The sequence below is a fragment of the Bolinopsis microptera genome, chromosome 13, assembly GCF_026151205.1.
Source record: "Bolinopsis microptera isolate Bmic1 chromosome 13, MBARI_Bmic_1.0, whole genome shotgun sequence".
Classification (NCBI taxonomy): domain Eukaryota; kingdom Metazoa; phylum Ctenophora; class Tentaculata; order Lobata; family Bolinopsidae; genus Bolinopsis; species Bolinopsis microptera.
The window spans coordinates 9,024,687-9,043,781 of NC_087084.1; the positions used below are offsets into that span (position 1 = coordinate 9,024,687).

The following is a 19,095-nucleotide window of genomic DNA, read 5'->3' on the forward strand; positions in this document are numbered from 1 at the left end:
TCCAGTGGCGTAACGTTGCCTGTTGGCGCCCCCCTGCCGAAAAGGCGCCCCCCTGTTGGCGCCCCTTCCCCTTTTGGTGCCCCTCCCTAAAATTGAACAAATTAGGTGATTTTAGAGGATACGCCGGTAAAATCTCTAAAAAAGTATGTATCTAGAGCAAAACGCGCAGTTTTGCTAGTACTTTAGTTAAGTTTTCGAAATTGTCCCACATTCAAACGACGATTTGGCGCCCCCCTAAGACGGCGCCCCCCTGCACAGCGGGGTCAGCAGGGCCCTTTGTTACGCCACTGCTGGCTTCATTAGAAAATTAGAAAGTTTGGACCTGATTAGTGATTGCAGCGATATCCAGACCCAACAGTCAATGGACCATTGCTAAAGTCACAAATGCTACATTTTTCGTCTACAAGCTCACAGGAACTCCTATTGGGTCACCAGTTGAACTTCCATCGCATCTTGCCAACAACAGAGGTTTGATAAGTTTAACCAAAAGGAAGGGAAAGGCCTACAACGACAAGTTGTGTTTCTTCCGAAGTCTTAGTCTTCACATGGGGCTGCCCCTTGATGGACTGGAAGGGAAAGCAAAAGAGCTGAAAAACTTGTTTTGTGAGAAAGCTTCTATAAAGGAGTTTGAAGGTGTCACCTTGGATCAACTAGAGGAAATATCACGCATCTTCAAAGTTGCAATAAACGTTTATGAACAGGATGAACAGAGGAACACTGATTTGATATTCAGAACCATCACGGAGTCTGACAATCCTCTGAACCTTAACCTGTACGGCGAGCACTTTTCTTTTATCAAGAACTTAGCCATTTACTCCCAGTCCTATAGGTGTGCAAAGTGTGATAAGATATGGTCGAGCTCGGGGAACTTCCATAGACATGTTCGAAATTGTGAAGCAGGTGTTAAACACAAATACGGTACCGGTACATTTGAGCTCCGACCCACTGTTTTTGAGGCTCTTGAGGAGGAGGGAGTTTTCGTGCCACTGGAACTTCGACCTTTTCCATTCATGGCCACTTATGATATTGAATGTATGTTGAAGAAGGAAGTAGATATCAACGACACAGCTAAAATAAACTATACGTCTAAACATGAGCTTGCGTCTGTTTCGGTCTGTAGTAATGTACCTGGATTTACCTCTCCGAAGTGTTTCATCTTGCCTTGTGAGGGAGGTCAAAATCAGCTTGTGAAGAAGTTTGTTGATTACCTCATGAACATCAGTGAAACTTCATCTGCAATTCTACGTGAAAGGTACTCGAAGTATCTTGATCAGATAAGCTCAGACAGGACACTTCAAAGATTTGAGGAGCATATTACACAGTTGCCTGTGCTATCGTTTAACGGTGCCAGTTATGATTTGAGAATCTTAAAAGAGTTTATTATCCCTGTTATCATTGATCTAGACTCACTTAAGTTTGTCATAAAGAAAAGTACAAGTTACATGGCAATAGTGACTGAAGAGCTGCGTTTTCTTGATGTAATGTATTACATCGCACCTTCGTTTGACTATTCTCAGTTCCTTCACGCCTACGGTGCTAACGCTCAGAAGGGTTTCTTTCCATATGATTGGTTTAATGACTTGAAGAAGCTTGAGTCAGATCACTTCCCATCTTACCAGGACTTTTACTCTTCATTAAAAGGATCCAACACACTTCAACCCACTGCGACGGAAATTTTGGGTGCAGATGAAGTTAACCTTATAGGAAGAAAACCGTCGAAAGGTACCCCACTTACATCCGACGAAATGTTCCAAATCTCTCAGCTGAGATATGAGACAGTAAGCAACATGTTCTACGAAAACAAATGGACTATGAAGGATTATCTAATCCATTATAACAATGCAGATGTCAAACCATTTTTAAGTGCCCTCAAGAATATGTCTAAGTACTAGTACTACATCGACCGAGGTGTTGACGCTTTCAAAGACGGATTTTCAGGTAACTAATAAATCAAAAGATAGGTATTTAAACTGTAAAATAGGTACTGTAAATTATAAAAAAATTACGAATTAATAATATCATATTATAACGACACGGTGAAGTTCTTGGAGCAAATTATGAATTGAATTATTTTACTATTGCGAACGTAAAATATACATTTTATAATGTTTTCGGTTTCAGTTCCTGGAATTGCAGAGAGGCTTGCGTTCAAAACTTTGAAACCTGATGAAAATTTTCTCCTATTCAATAAAAGGAACGCAGATCTGGTAGAACTTTTCAGAGGAAATAATGTTGGTGGCCCTGCCATCATTTTCGATAGATATCAGGAAGCAGGTGAGCGAAAATGATAATGATAACGTTTACGTTTAGACACAAGGAAGTAATTGAAATAATATTAAATTTGATAACTTGATCTAGAAATAGTTAACTAATGATATATATTCTTGAACAGGTGTCACAAATATCAGACATAGCAACGAAGGAAAGCAGTGTAGGAGAATTTTGGGCTATGATGCAAACGCACTGTACCTCTGTAAGTGAACTTGTATTTCGTTTTTCTCCCTTTTTCTTGCAGAGAATTGTGTCAAATTTTCTAAGTTAATCAAGTCTAAAAAAGCTATTATTGATGTGGAATAAAAATTATTAGGGTGTATGCAGCAACAAATGCCATGTGGTATGTTTCTTCGAAGAAAACGGGAGGATCTTTTCGAGAAGAAATATCCAAAGCCTCATTCTGCTGCGTGCAGTGAATGGATGGGTTATCTTGAAACAACACGAGGGATTGATATACAACATGCACGCAATGGGACTGAATTTAGAGTAGGGAGCAGAAAAATACCGGTGGATGGTTATTCCAGGTTTTACATTAAATAATATAAGTCTTTGTTTCATTTCGATATCCAATTTGTCTAATCGTTGTCAATTATAAACTCTCAGCGTCATTCCTCACGAATTTTTATTTTATTTTTTTTCAGAGAATCAAAGACTGTATTTCAATTCCACGGATGCTTCTTCCATGGGTGTCTTTCCTGTTTTAAGTCTCCACAACACGACCGTGAAGAATCTCGTAACGGTTGGAGATCCTTTGACGATCGCTATAAGGCCACTGGAGAGGTATCTGACTACATTACTGATGAGGGGTATCGATTAGAGGTGATTTGGGAGTGTGAATGGAAAGATCTGAAGAAAACTGTCGAATTCAAAAACAAATACTTGTATCCGGGAGAGTCGAATGTTTACATGAGAGAGTCCCAGATACTAGCTATGGTGATGGACGGCAGCATGTTTGGTGTAGTTGAAGTGGATATTGAGGTTCCGGAAGAATTGAAAGATCATTTCACAGAGATGACACCAATATTCAAAAACACGACCATATCCTTATCAGACATTGGACTTTACATGACGGATCATCTGACTCAATCCAAACAGAATTTCCGAGATCGGAGATGTTTAATTGGATCTATGTTTGGGACCAAAATTCTCTTGATAACTCCACTCCTGATTTGGTATGTAAAGCATGGCCTCAAAGTGACAAAGATATATCAGGTCATCCAATTCGATCCGAAGGAGTGCTTCAAACGATTCGGAGATCAAGTGTCTGACGACCGAAGAGCTGGTGAGTGTAATTACACTTAGAATTTAATAAAGTATTTTTACGCTACATCATCCTACTGTTTATAATAATTATAAACTTTATAATGAACGGTGTTTTCCAGATTGAACTATTTAACTCCTTGAGAACTTTTGTTTTAGATAAAACAATTCAGGTGACGCTGACATCACTAAAAAGATCATTGGTGATACATCAAAGCTTATAGGTTTGAATATTACCTTTAATTTAACATTTACTAGCAGGAACCCGTCTAACCCTAAAGTGGTGTCAAGACTGAGAGACTGAGAGACTAAAATAATTATTACCTATTTAATTCGCGTTTTTGACACCACTTGGGAGTCCAAATTTTGGGCACTTAAATTCTTATTCCTTGGCCAATTTTTTATTTTTTCATGCTGATTTGAAGGCCATTAAAGCATTTGACCAAGTCAAAAAAGTTTCAGTTGCATATCTTTTACGGTTTTTGCGGAAAGTCGCGTTAAAGTTGATGCCGTGGTGTCAGTAAAATGGCACGGATCCATATATCCATATATATCGTCTCGCTTTATATATATATATAACTGGATGAGACTCCGACTGGCAAGAGAACACCAAGAAGAAGGAACTGGTCTGAGTCGTTCTGTTTTGACTCCCCACAAACACCAAAAGAAACATGCGTTCGAATAAGAGATTCCGGCCTGTACGATAGTAGTAACGGACTAGGAGACTGTTTTCACCTTGAACATGATTATCTGGAAAGACACGACACTGGAAGGATAGATAAAGGGAAACTCTTCTGTGAAGTGAAGAAAGTACTCTCCATACCTAATGACTGTACAAAGCTTGAAGAATTTAGTTCGGTGAGCCTTGCTTGGACCACGGAGGAGGTAGAGGCCGTCTCGAAGACGCAAAAGTTTGGTCAGTCGCCATCCCCGATCGATCAAAGAAAGTGTCTGATATACCTCCTCGGTAGAATGATTAACCATTCTGCTCGTTTCCTACCATCAAAGCCTTCTTTCAATGGACTGAAGATCACTGTTTTACCAGATCGGACTAAAAAGTTCTCTCTTGAAACCCTCAATGAGAAAAATGGGCAACCCATCATTCTCCTCCATCTAGGCAAAACATGTCGAAATGTTGACGTTATCCCTAAGAAACGTGACCCATTTCGGACAAATATTTGCGATGTGCAACTCGAGAACTTTTCCCTTCTAACGATCTTCCCAAGTACCCTGCAGCACTTTGACATCAGTCTAGCCAGTGAGGGTACCCATCTCCAAGATCCTCACGTCTTAATCTCACCGTGTTATATTCAAACAGATCAGTTTGTGGAACCGGTTAAAGAGATTCATATCGGAAACTGCAATTCCGAAAAAAGTGTTCCTGGGCTAGACTCACCGCCAACCAAAAACACTGCAGCCCCAGAGATCATCACCAATGAGGAAGGAACTGAATGTGCAAGTAATAAAATACCTGTTATAGACAAAAGTGAACCAAGCACTGAGAAAGACAACGAAGAAGGACTATCTGAACCTTCAATGCAAACTGACGAGGAGATATCTCCCGAGAATGCGAGTGAAGTAACGATTTCTGAAGTCACAGCTCGAGGCTTCAACTTGTCCAACAAGAGCCCAGATGGGGTAAATGTGGAGCCCCATAAACTGAAGCCCCATGAATTAGATGGTAAAAAAGCAGAGCCCCATGAACCATCGGTCAAGAAAGACGATGATGAAGGGTCATCTGAACCGTTAAAGCTAACTGGTGAGGAGATTTCTCCCGAGAATATGAGTGAAGCGAAGATCTCCGAAATCACAGCTGAAATTACCGGTGACGAGAAGAAAGTCGACGGAGAAACTGACACAAATGTCCATATCAAAATCAAGTGCTCCGATGATACAGATTTATCTCGCGGCAAGAAGAAGGCCAACAATGATACGACCAAAAATCTTGATAAAGAAACGGTCGGGGAAGAAAGGCCCATCAATAAATTCATTAGCGCACCAAACCTGGAAGATGTTGTTGAAAAGCTAAACGCTAAACCGCTAATCAGCTGGGTTAAAGCTTGTGAACTTAAACCAAGTCATACTGCAGAAAAGAACAGGCAGATCCTTTCAAAACATTTGACTCTGGTTTCAGAAAACAAACAACAACTTCCTCCTCTCGTGATCGAAAACATCACAAAAAAACTTAACGATAATGCTGTCTGCGAAGAGCTGGATAGAATAGGGTTAACCAGACCAAGAACTGCTAAGGCCAGGAAAACTCTTCTGCAGTCTTACCTCATCGAAAACTTTACTTCAGTCAATATGCTTGATCGCCGTGAAGATTTCAAGCTGGAAAAAAGCCGAATCAAAGGCAAAAAGAAAAAGGCTAGACGTAACACAGGAAAATCATTCCTGGATACTAAGAACCCAGCATCGGTAGAAGAGATCTGTGAAGCTATTGAGAACACAGGTTATCAGCCACCAAGCGAGGAGGGACACCAATCAGTTAGGTCTGGTGCCTCACCTGTCGTAGCAGCTGAAGTGACAAAAGACGGTACCAATGACCTCAGCGACGAGATCAGGAACATCCCCAAAACCACGAACGAACCCGATTCCAGTGACAAGACGCCCGTAGATCCAGCCCAAAAGAAACCTAAAAAGGAAAAGAAGAATACGGCTATAAGTAACCCAGGGCCAGCTGCAGCTAAAAACGTCTCTGCATCTACCGCAACACCCGTAAGCGGGTTTGAAAAGCCACTAAAGACACTTGAAGACGGACTTCTCAAGCTCCAGGAATCAGCAACCAGCCACGAAGTTCTTTTGAAAACTCTTCGCCAGAGGCAAGAGTCCGACCTTAATACAAGCCCGGATGTAAAGCAAGAAATCCGCGAACTAAAACAGAAGGTAAACTCTCTTTTAGAGGCACTCAAGATCCAGCAAGAAACACTCAATGAACTCGTTGAGCATAGGAACCAACCAGTTGAGCTGCCATCCCCTCAGGACCAGGCGTGCACTGAACAGATGGTAATAGAGCCAACAGTTTCACATACCAACCTCGAATTGAGATTTCCTACTCCAGACTCAGAGAATGTTGAGGGTTTCAGATGTAAAGACTGCGATAGCAAATTCGCCCAGATCTTTTGCTTTCTCGCTGTTCTTTGGCAACAAACTAAGACGTTAAGGAAAAACAGCTGGCAGACACACCTTCAGGAAAGTTCCATCAAACATGACCATGCCTACTGTAAGCCTCGGCATGAAAAGCCAAAAAAGAAGTTGGTTAAAGTAGTTGATGAAGAAATCGACGACAACCCAGGCGAAACCGTGATCGGAGAAGCCGAAGTGAATCTCGAAACCACCGAAGTCATTTTCAACGAGGAAGAAATCGAAGTCAGCGAGATGACTGAAATCTTTGACGAAAACAAATCGCCGGAGCTTTTATCTCGTGCCATACCAATCATCAAGACTTCGACGCTAACTGCTCTCCCGTTAAGAAGTAGAGTTAATTCTACTCGTCCCAAGAAAAACAAGTGTATCATTTTGCACGATTGCCCAAACATCATAGTCAATGAAAAGAAGTTGACCCCATTCTTCGACATAGAATGCATTCAGGTCAATTCGCTCAGAACAATTTCCTCCCGAAAAAACCTTAACAACATCTGCAACACCATTATGGATACAAAACCTGAGGCGATCTTTATCCACCTTGGATATACGGATCTCAGACGACAGGCGGATGTGGATGCCTTAGTGAAAAACTATGACCGTCTTCTTCACGAATTAGAGAGGGTCACTGATGCCGATATTTGCGCAACAATGCTGAAACAAACCCATGGCTACGACTATCTGAATTACTCAATTAAACACTTTAATAATGATATGAAATGTTTGATTGACAACCGCCGAACAACAACAAAAGGAAGCAAGCAGGTTTTCATCGAGGAAGAACAATTTGTTATCGAGGGAATAGGATCTAAAAGTGAAGTCATAGAGGAGTCTGCGTACATGATCCCTCCTGAGGATGAGGTTGAAGTGCAGAGTATACCTATTCCTAGTATCCCTGGTTCCTCCGCTAGATTTGAAAACAACCAGCTGTATTCCCCTCGGCGCCTTAGTGCTCATCTAGCTCCTACTAGAGGCAAGTCAGGAGGTCCATCTAAACATGACAACTCGACAAGAGATCATAACCAGACCTCAAGCAATCACTGCAGTGACAGAACAAAAAACAACAGAATATCAAGGTTCTAGGAAGCCATGACACGAGGCTTTCATGTGAGACAGCCCCATCACCACTGGGTACTAAACGACCTAGGAAACCATCAAACAAGAAGGAGGACCGGGAAGAAGCCACAACTTCAACAGCCAACGATACCAATGGCCAATGCCGACAACATGAACCAGAAGGAAGTAGTCGATCACAGCCCCCCTCCGAGAAAACCGATCTTGATAAGGATAAGACTCCAGGAATAGATCAAACTGAAAATACAGGAGATTCTATCCCAACTAGCCATGTGGCAACAGTAAATAGCACTCATGGAGAAACCGTATCTGCTAACAACCTAAGCCACAAGGAGCCAGCACAAAAATCACCAAAGGAGAATGCCCAGACCAGCCCAGAAACACCAAGAGGAAGATCACATCCGACCCAGCGGTCGAACCGAAAATGTCTCCTTGTTCACGATGATTTTTTCAACAAATTTGACGGGACCAAATTTAGCAGTCGTTTTGAGATCAGCACATATCGAGCCTTCTCGGTCGACGATATCATTTCGAAAGGAGGCCTCGTATCAAAAGTGCGAAACACAAAACCAGATGTCGTGTTCGTGCATACAGGATTTCAAGACCTATTCTGGCTCAAACTTTCTGCTGACGATCTTTTCGGTAAATATAAACAGATGGTCTACAACATCCTCGAATCGACAACGGCTAAACTCTGCCTATCAGCGATCATCCCAATCCCTGGCTACCCTCGTCTGACCGAGGAGATTGAATCCTTTAATGGCTTGCTGTCAACTTTTGTGAGCAACCTCAGATCAGGACAAAAATACCGAAACCGTGTCTTTACATCGTGTAATCGTAATCTCGGTGGATTCATAAACAAAGGGACAGGAAAAAATGGCGTAGAACTGTTCCTCTCAGAAAGAGGCCAACGGAAAACCTGGCTGAAGTTTCGTGATTCTCTTTATAGAACTGTAGACATGGAGACCAGTCACGGGAATTACGAGGACGAAACTGGATACAAACCGAAAAGGAAGCGCAATGATTAATTCTATACCTGATAGGACTACGAGCCACCAACAAGACCTTATGAGGATCTTGTCGTGGAACATTCATGACGCAATGTCCTTCAAAGAGGGCCCCAAGGCCGATGATGAGGACTTCGTCAAACTTCTCATTGGGTGTAACATATTCTGCCTGCAGGAAACGAAGGCTGAGTTCCACCTTCCAAACTTCAAATGCTACAATAGCCTTAGAACCGGCTCGCGCTCCGGTGGGCTATGTGTGGGGGTCCATCGATCCCTGTCAGGAGACTTCAAGCCCGTAAAAAGCTCCCATCCAGATATTCAAGCGGTGACTTTTTGCCCCGCCACTGATGATACTCTCAAGTTCACAATAATCAACGTATACGACTCCCCAGAGCAGTCATCCTACAAAAAGAGACTGAAAAACAGCAATGGTGGACCATCCCAGTCAACACTCGAATCCATTATTGACTTTGTTGCTGAAAACACAGATCTCGGCGAGAAACTGGTTCTAGGAGACTTCAATGCAAGAACAGGGGACCTCAACTTTAACTTTGATGATGAACCTCCAGCTGACATCGAGGCTTTCTCAACGATCGCAAGCTTTCCAGAAAAATCAACAAGATCAAGCAAAGACTCTGTGATAAACCCAAGGGGAAAACTCTTTCTGGACTTCATATCCAGTCTGAACCTTAGCATTCTTAATGGTGATACACTAGGAGACATCTTCGGGGAACCCACCTCAATTAATTACAATGGACACAGCGTTGTAGACTACGTAACAGCATCCCCCATGCTAAGGGAATCGGTGCAAAGTCTTAAGGTCTTAGATCTTACGAAATTCTCAGACCACCGCCCATGCTTATGCACACTGAAACTGAGTCATAATTATATAATTGATCCGGACGAAATTCTATCCTCACTCCAGCCAGCCCCAATAAAACACAAATGGGACGAGAATGCTTCAGAGAATAAACAGCAGTTCCTAGATGTCCAAAAAGAACCCCAGTTTGCAAGCAGAATCGCGGAACTGGTTGAAGCTGTTTGCGTAAAAAAGGAGGATGTCATTAAGCTCAATGAAAACATCGTCGGCATTTATCGTGATATGGCTGATCAGGCCCTACCAAGACCTAGAAAACATAAACAAAAACCCCTCAATAGGAAAACTCGGGGATACAAAAGGGCAAAACCGAAGTCTCCATGGTTTGATATTGCCTGCATCATCGAAAAACGTGAACTAAATCGATTAGCTAAAACATACGGTAAAAGTCCTCTTGATAAAGAACTGAGAGACAGCTACTACAACAAACGCCGCGAATACCGAAAGCTCGTGAGACAGAAGAAGGCCAAGTTCGTGGAATCTCTTTGTCGTGATGTTGACGAGGGGCGCGACATAAACTGGAGTCGCTTTAAGAAACTTAAAAGCTTCTCCTCAAATGGCTCAAAGCTGGACGTTTTCGATATGATGAACTTCTGTAAATTCTTCAAAGAGCTGTACTCAAAACCTTCCACCCCGAATGAAGAAACTGCTGACTTCACGGAACGCAGAAAGACTGAACTTCGTGTTCATGAACTCGTGGAAGTTCTGGACAAAGATATCGAAATAGAGGAACTTCGGACCGCCATCAAAGGCCTTAAGAAAGGGAAAGCCATCGCCGAAGATAAAATCCTGAATGAGTTCCTCATTTCGTCAGATGAACCAATGCTGTCAGCTGTTCTCAACCTTTTCAACCACTGTTTGAAACTCGGGGAATATCCATGGACGACCTCTCTAGTTACCCCCTTGCACAAAAAGGGGAGTGTATACGATCCGAACAACTACCGGGCGATAGCCGTGGCGAGCAATGTTGGGAAGCTGTTTTCAACTATCTTATTACAGCGCCTACTCACATTCCGGTCACTGAACTGTCCAGACACCATAAACCAGCTAGGGTTCTGTAAAAAAGCACAGACGAGTGACCACATACTAACACTCTCAACTTGCATCCAAAAGTATGTAACGCAACGGAAAAAGAGGCTATATGGATGCTTCGTCGACTACGCGAAGGCGTTCGACTCTGTGTGCCGAGATGCCATGCTCTATAAACTCTGGGAGCTAGGAGTAAGAGGTCGATACTTTCAATGTATCGAGCAGATGTATTCACATTCCTCAGCAAAAATCAAACTGTTGAACAGATTGTCAGAGACAATCGACATTCACTGTGGGACTGAGCAAGGTCACCCGATGTCTCCTGAGCTGTTCAAGTGTTTCATCCACCAACTCTCCCTAGATCTGGATAACGCTGAGGAAGTCAACGTCCCTGAACTGAATAATGTTAATATCACTCATCTCCTCTGGGCTGATGATCTTATACTTCTTGCCCTTGACCATACTGGACTACAGAAACTTCTAAACGTTTTACACAGTTACTGTATCGAATGGGGACTAACCGTTAACATCGGAAAAACGGCAGTGATGGTGTTCAACCGTTCCGGGAGGCTCCTTAAAGAGAGTCTGACATTCCAACTCGGCGAAACCAACATCACATCAGTTCGAGAATATTGCTACCTCGGGATAACCTTTACCCTCAACGGTTCTTCAGCAGTAGCACAGAACAAACTGAAGCAAAAAGGTCTTAGAAGCTACTTCGCGCTAAAAAGCAGTATTGACTTAAGACACTTCAGGCGAACAATCGTATTCAAGCTATTCGACGCGCTTGTGGTACCGATTGTGACATACGGATGTCAGGTGTGGCTCCCAGAGACTCTCTTTGTCAGAAACTATCAAGATAATATCAACACCAAATCTCTCCTGAAGGAGACTGCAAGAGATCCTCTCGAAAAGCTTCATCTCTCATTCCTCAAGTGGACCTTAGGAGTGGGCAGAAAAACCTCAAATGCGAGTGTATGGGGTGATACAGGCCGCTGCCCCCTAGTGATAAAGGCATCAAAGCAAGTATTTGGGTATTTCAACCGACTTGAGCAAATGGACAGAGCTGGTTGCACAAGTCTAGCCAGACAGGCGTTCATAGAACAACGCACACTCAATCTGCCATGGTACAAAGGTATAGAAGATCTCCGACAAAGCCTTCAGTCAGTATCATCTCGCAGGTTGACCTACCCCAACCAATTCAAAACAGCACTACGTAGTACTTTTATTAACTGTTGGAACGATGAGCGGCAAAACAACCGGAAGCTCAGTTTCTACAACACTATCAAAAGTGAATTTACAGCTGAAGCGTACCTGAACCTGCAGCTCAGTGGAGAAGAGGTGAAGCGGCTGGCGCAGTTCAGAATGAGTGCTCATAAGTTCAACATCGAGACCGGTAGATACGCCATCAACCGTGAAAATCCGCTCAGTCGCATTTGTAAGCACTGTTCTTCATCAGACCTTGAAGCTGTCGGTATACTTGCCGAACTACCAATGTTTGAGCCGATCATTGAAGATGAGAAACACGTTCTCACGGATTGTTCGCTTTACGACGACCTGAGGCGAAACATAGGTCAGCAGGCGAGAACCATGATCACCTCTGGAGCGGAGACCTTTGCCGACCTCTTCAAGGATATCCTATTGATCAGAGAAACTGCCAGATTCTTGAGTAAAGTGAACAAGCGGAGGTTCCCCCCGAGTGACAGAAAAGAAAAGGAAGGACCTACAACATGACTCACGGACTCAACATGCGAAACATGGATCCGACTGTGTGTTATTTTTCGTGTGCGTTTCACACTTTTGATTTAGTGTGGAATTTATGTGTGGATCTTAGGCATGGACACAAAGGACTGGTTGTTCGCGTCATGAACATTCCTTTTTAGAATAGCTCGGTTTTTAAACTCTTTAGACTATAACCGTCAACCGTGCATTTTTCAGGACAGGTTTCGGTTTTTTCGTTTTTGACTTTCATTTTATCTTTATTTTTTAAATTTAGATCCGACACAATGTTTATTGTAATGATCATTTTATTTTGAAAAAAAAAAAAAAAAAAAAAAAAAAAATATATAGTAAGATTGACGAATTTTAGCGAATTAATAGAAAATAAATCCGCGACAACTATCCTACCACTTTCGTAGGTAACAGTGTCTATGGACATTCGATCATGGACAAATCAAAGCACACTGCGGTCAAGTTTTGTGGAATCGAGAAAGCGTCAAAAGCTATCAATGATCCCTTCTTCAGTTCATTTGAGGAGTGTGGTGAAGAAACGTTCGAGGTATTTTTTTTAATAGTAAGAAATAGTAAGAAATAGTAAGATTTAATAGTAAGAATTAATAGTAAGAAATTAAATTTAACGTATTGACTTCATATCAGAAATTTAAGATATGGGAGTGCTAGCTTTCAAAGTTTGAAACACGTAATATCTTATACCATTACCAGATAACGCTAAAAAAGAAGTCTATCAAACATGACCTACCGATCCAGTTAGGCTTCTTCGTATATCAGTATGCTAAGATGCGAATGCTTAGCTTTTACTACGATGTTGTTGATCGATTCGTTGACAGACAAGACTACTGTGTTTTAGAGATGGATACAGGTTTAATTGTAACAGACATAGCCTGACTCATTGTGAGATAATTGAAAATAGAATCTAAAATAGGTCTAATATATCTACATAGGATATTAAAATGTAAAATCTCAAACTATCCTCAGACAGTTTGTATCTTGCCGTCAGTGGAATGGATTTAGACAGTGTTGTAAAGCCTGAAATGACACAAGAATGGGAGGAAGCTAAAAAAGAGTGGTTTCCACGGATTGACAGCAAATCCAATGCGGCATACGATCTAAGAACCCCAGGTAACAGAGTAACACAATCATTAAAAGTTATATTTATGTTACTCAAGTACATGGACAATTATTGTAATAAAAGACGTCGTCTTCAGTTTGTTGTACCGAATTCTATTTCAGGATTATTCAAGATGGAATGGGAAGGTGACGGGTTTGTCGGCTTGGCTGCCAAAACTTATTACTGCTTCCATAACGAGTCTCCCGACAAGGATAAACATAGTGCAAAGGGTATCAATAGACATTTCCGCCTGACCAAAGAAGATTATTTGAAGGTTCTCAACAAAGACCCGAAACAAGAATTACAAGTAAACAAGGGTGAGGGCATGTACACATACGAACTCACCAAAAAGGGACTTGATCATTTATATGTCAAGAGGAAGGTTTTAGATAACGGTATTAGCACGACTCATTTAGATATTTAAGGTGGTGTGTGATTGTCGACTAATTGAGATGAAAACTTAGCATGGTTTTTTTTCGGATTTTAAACTTTTTTCATAATACATAACTTGTTTCATTTTGTACACTAAAATGTTTAATACCGTCATTAATAATAACAATACCCGTCATTAATAATAATACCCGTCATTAATAAAAATAATAATAATAATACCCGTCACTAATAATAATAATAATACCCACCACTAATAATAATAATAATACCCAGCACTAATAATTATAATACCCGACACTAATAATAATACCCGTCATTAATAATAATACCCGTCATTATTAATAATGTCCGTCATTATTCCGTATTCATTGGTTATACCCGTCACTAATAAGAATATCCGTCCCGACACTAATAATAATACCCGTCATTAATAATAATACCCGTCATTATTAATAATGTCCGTCATTATTCCGTATTCATTGGTTATACCCGTCATTAATAATAATACCCGTCATTAATAATAATACCCGTCATTAATAATAATACCCGTCATTAATAGTAATACCCGTCATTATTAATAATAATGATACTCAATACTGTTACTTATAATAATAATACCCGTCATTGATAATAATACCCGTCATTATTAATAATACCCGTCATTAATAATAATACCCGTCATTATTAATAATACCCGTCATTAATAATAATAATACCCGTCATTAATAATAATAATACCCGTCATTTATAATAATACCCGTCATTATTAATAATACCCGTCATTAATAATAATAATACCCGTCATTAATAATAATAATACCCGTCATTAATAATAATAATACCCGTCATTAATAATAATAATACCCGTCATTAATAATAATAATACCCGTCATTAATAATAATAATACCCGTCATTAATAATGATACCCGTCATTAATAATAATACCCGTCATTAATAATAATACCCGTCATTAATAATAATAATACCCGTCATTAATAATAATAATACCCGTAATTAATAATAATAATACCCGTCATTAATAATAATACCCGTCATTAATAATAATACCCGTCATTAATAATAATACCCGTCATTAATAATAATAATATTCGTCATTAATAACAATAATACCCGTCATTATTAATAATACCCGTCATTAATAATAATACCCGTCATTATTAACACTAATACCGTCACTAATAATAATCATAATACCTGTCATTAATAATAATACCCCTCATTAAACCCGTCGTTATTAATAATACCCAATACCCGTAATTAATACCCTTCATCATTGATAAATTAATACTTTCATTGTCGTTAGAGGTTTCTGAGAGGTATCTCAGAGGTATATATAAGGGGCTTTTAACAGTTAATATGAATTCAATAGTTCTTCATCTAGCTTGAAAATGAGTAGTAAATCATATTCATGTGATAGTTGTGGAAGGCAGTACAAAAATTCTAAAAGTCTTCGCACCCACCGATACTCGTATCACCGGTCACAGAAAGATAGCAGAAATATAGATAAGGTCTACAGTTCACCCAATGACTCCGTGAAACTCGACTACGAGTATGGTACTGATTACGCTACTAAGAATAAGCTTCCAGCAGCCAAAGAATTCACAACAGGTGGTCCTGGATATGATTATTTACAGGATAAAGTTATGGACATTGTACTAATGAAAGCAGACCTAAATATTCTGCAATCGACTGTCGATGAATTAGACAGACTTGTCCGGAACATGAATGAGGAGACGAAAAGTAATGACAGTGTGAGTAATAATACTCACTTTGATAGATATGAGGACAGCATTCTTCCATCAAATGAACTCAGAATACTCAAACTTACGGTAGAATCAAACAAAAATGATATCAGAGATATTCAAGATACTATGGATAATATTGTCTATAAAAACGTTGGACAAGAGATTGACGTTGATTTAAACGAACTGGCAGCCGAAGATCTTATCGATGGTATGATTGAAATAAGGAACTCCTTTGTTGAAAATGATATAGGCGGGGTGACTGCAGATATTACTAAACTCCGTAACGTCCTCAAGTTAATACTGAAAACGGTAGATCTAAGTAAACTGAGTGAGGAGGAAATCCAGCTGCTAAATGAAATATCTAATGCTTCGAAGTTAACGGCAAAAGCAATGATACACGAAAATTTTAATCATCTCGTGAACATGTTTGACCGGATGAAAACTGATCTTGATGAATTATATGAGCCATCTGATTCTGAGAAACAGGAAATAAAATCTGTAAATGAAGAAGAGAAATCGGACCCTGATGACAATAACTCTATGACTGATCAGTCAGAATCTGAAACGGCATCAGACAAGGAAGAAGAACAGTACTCATCGGATTCTAATAGTAGTGAAATTGATCCGTCAGAATTAGAAAGCACGCTAGATAATCATTCCATTTCACAATCTGAGGATCAAAGTGACTGAAATTAATGAATAAAATTGACCTCCGGAACAAAGACTATAAAAGCATCTGGGAGAACTGCTTTTCAAAATTTATCTTCTGCTGTCAATATTATTAGTTATGGACCGTTCCACACTTGCACAAATTCCTGGAGAATATCAGGATATTTACAAAAGGAGTTGGAACAACACAATTAAAACGAGTGTGAGACAGGGTCGATTGAAAGATGTTTACCATTTTCCTATACTCACCATGGATAATAGTGCGATCTTAAGAAAAGCTGAAGAAGTTGTTGCAAAATACAACGAGAAGTTCAAAGTTAATGTGGCGTTTGGATTTATTCTCAAGGACAGGACTACAGATGAACTAAAGTTCTTTCATCCGTCAAACAACACGATGCTGTTTACACTCCCTCGATTATTAGAAACTCCGTCTGATTATAGACAATTTATTGAGGATATTGAGCAACAAGACGCCTTTGACTATGCTCGACTACACAGACCATCAACAAAATGGACAGTGGAAAGAATTGTGTGCGTACGATTTGATATTTATAGATTTAAACTAAGACCTTAATTTAATTCTGTCAAAACTTATTTTTGGATGTGTATCGTGTAAATAATATTCAGCTAATGCTATTCGTAAAAACTTATTCATTTTCATTTATTTTTCTAACCAGTTACGAATCATTTGTTTTATTTTTCAACAACATCAGTCAGCTAGTTATATTGATAGATTGTGGAAATTAATCACTAGAAACGATTAAATGAGTCACTCAAGTGATCTATAGGACAAGGATAGCGTGCTGCAGGTGGCACATTATAACTTCACTTTGACCCACTCTAATCTGGTAAGATCGTTACACGATAAGATCACAAATTTGTACCGTGAGCAATGAACATGACGTAATAATCAAGTTACATCCAGTATAGTTTCCACATGGAACATGATATCACACTAGTTACAAGGACGCCGCCGGTAACATTACGTAATATGCTTACTTTCATTATGTGTGCCCCACTTTTTCCCAAAATGGCTATTGAAAAATGCATCATATACTACTTATAGATCTTGTTAAAGATTCAACTGCAGCTCTCATAAAACTCGAGCAATTGGCAGCTTCCGGACAAGTAGTCGATACTTGGATCAGCTTCAGTATAGATATTGTTTCTCTGTACGATTCTCTGCAACATAGCTTGGTGATGTCAGCCTTAGATGATGCTATGGAATCGTGTAGACCAGATTGGTCTGAGGAGTTCAGGACTTGGCTGAAGGGACTGATACGGCTTAGTTTTGATTCGGCAGTCTTGAAGAATGCAGACAACTGGTATGAGGTCGTTAATGGTGTACCCACTGGAGGTATCAATTCAGTGGATTGCGGTAACATTGCTTTGTTCTTTGTCCTAAAGAGTCTGGTTTACGACCCGGTTGTTAGACCAGAGGAGCTCAAGAACCTTGATCGGTTTGTGGATGATATTTCGGGCCAAGGTATGTGGAGAGGTTCTATGATTGGTTTTGAAGAATGGGTAGGGTCATTACGCAGTAAGATGGTTGATAACTATGGCTTAGATATTACATACGAAGTGAAACCAATGACGGAGTTCACTCAGTTCCTGGACATTCAGTACAAGTTTGTTGGAGGGAGACTCACAACAGATCTGTTTAGGAAACCTACTGACGCCAACAGGTATCTTGAATTCTCAAGTTTCCATCCACGACATACCTTCCGGAGTATAGTCTTCTCACAGGCACTTCGATACAGAAGGATAATCAATGATGACGTCTTGCTGGATGAGAGATTGGCAGAGCTTCAGTTGTTTTTTGAGCGGTCTTCATATCCTACTGATATGGTGAGAGAGGTCATCAGTGATGTCAGATCGATACCAAGAACTTTACAGTACAAGGCAAAGATCAGGGTCCCCCTTCTTTCACACCATGGATTGTTACATTCGGTGCGGGCTATGAGGAAACCAAGGAAAAGGCTAAAGAGGCCAGTAACATCATCTCAAATAGCCGTACATGGAGCAGTGAGAACCCTGAGAGGATCCCTTAACTCCAAGTGGTGACCAGGCGAGCCCCTAACTTAAAGGACACTTTATTCAAGAGAAAGAAGCTTGCCTTAGGTTCAGAGTCAAGAACAACTGACCCATGCACCAAACCTGGTGAGAAGAAGAAAGGCAGACCCTGCCAAACTTGTCACCTTGTTAGTGGCAATTCCATGGTCTCCAATAATGGACACTCAGTCAGAACTCAAGGTGGTAACTGTAAGACACGCAACATTGTGTACGGCGCGACGTGCAAACTTTGTACTGTTAATAACGTATACGTGGGAAAAACAGTCACCAGCCTCAGCCAACGTGTGAATGGTCATCGCAGTAAATATTATGAGATTTTAGAGGCGAGTAGTAAGGGGAATGTTGAGAGCCACAGAGATTTTGATGACGAGAATGTTTTAGGGGCACATCTTTTTTCAGTTCATAATTTGAGGGAGAGATCTGATTTCAATGAAAGTTTCCATTTTGATATTTTGTGTTCTACATCCCCAGATAATATTAGAAAGTCAGAACAGTTTTATATTAACAAATTGAAGACACTTTATCCGTTTGGCCTGAACAATGTGAATTCCGTTTCTGGAAGCTAATTTTTCATGGTGTCCCGAATTTTATTTTTAAATCGTCCATTTTTTGTTTATATATGCAGTCTATCAATTTTTGAATTGCGTCTTTTTGATCTAATGAACTACTGCAGACTCCAC

General features: G+C 40.3%; 1 protein-coding gene and 1 long non-coding RNA gene across 2 annotated transcripts in view; both read left to right on the forward strand.

Annotated features, from left to right (window-relative positions):
* LOC134824693 (uncharacterized) overlaps positions 1 to 19,095 on the forward strand; it is a 65,678-nt gene that overhangs the window by 13,066 nt on the left and 33,517 nt on the right. The window lies entirely within an intron of this gene.
* LOC134824690 (uncharacterized) lies at positions 570 to 14,011 on the forward strand. Its single transcript, XM_063836662.1, has 10 exons — positions 570 to 1,938; positions 2,122 to 2,274; positions 2,393 to 2,473; positions 2,588 to 2,798; positions 2,916 to 3,556; positions 3,708 to 3,758; positions 12,804 to 12,943; positions 13,108 to 13,264; positions 13,381 to 13,524; positions 13,636 to 14,011. The coding sequence occupies exons 4-10, from the start codon at positions 2,593 to 2,595 to the stop codon at positions 13,935 to 13,937; spliced, it is 1,641 nt and encodes a 546-aa protein (XP_063692732.1). The 5' UTR covers positions 570 to 1,938; positions 2,122 to 2,274; positions 2,393 to 2,473; positions 2,588 to 2,592; the 3' UTR covers positions 13,938 to 14,011.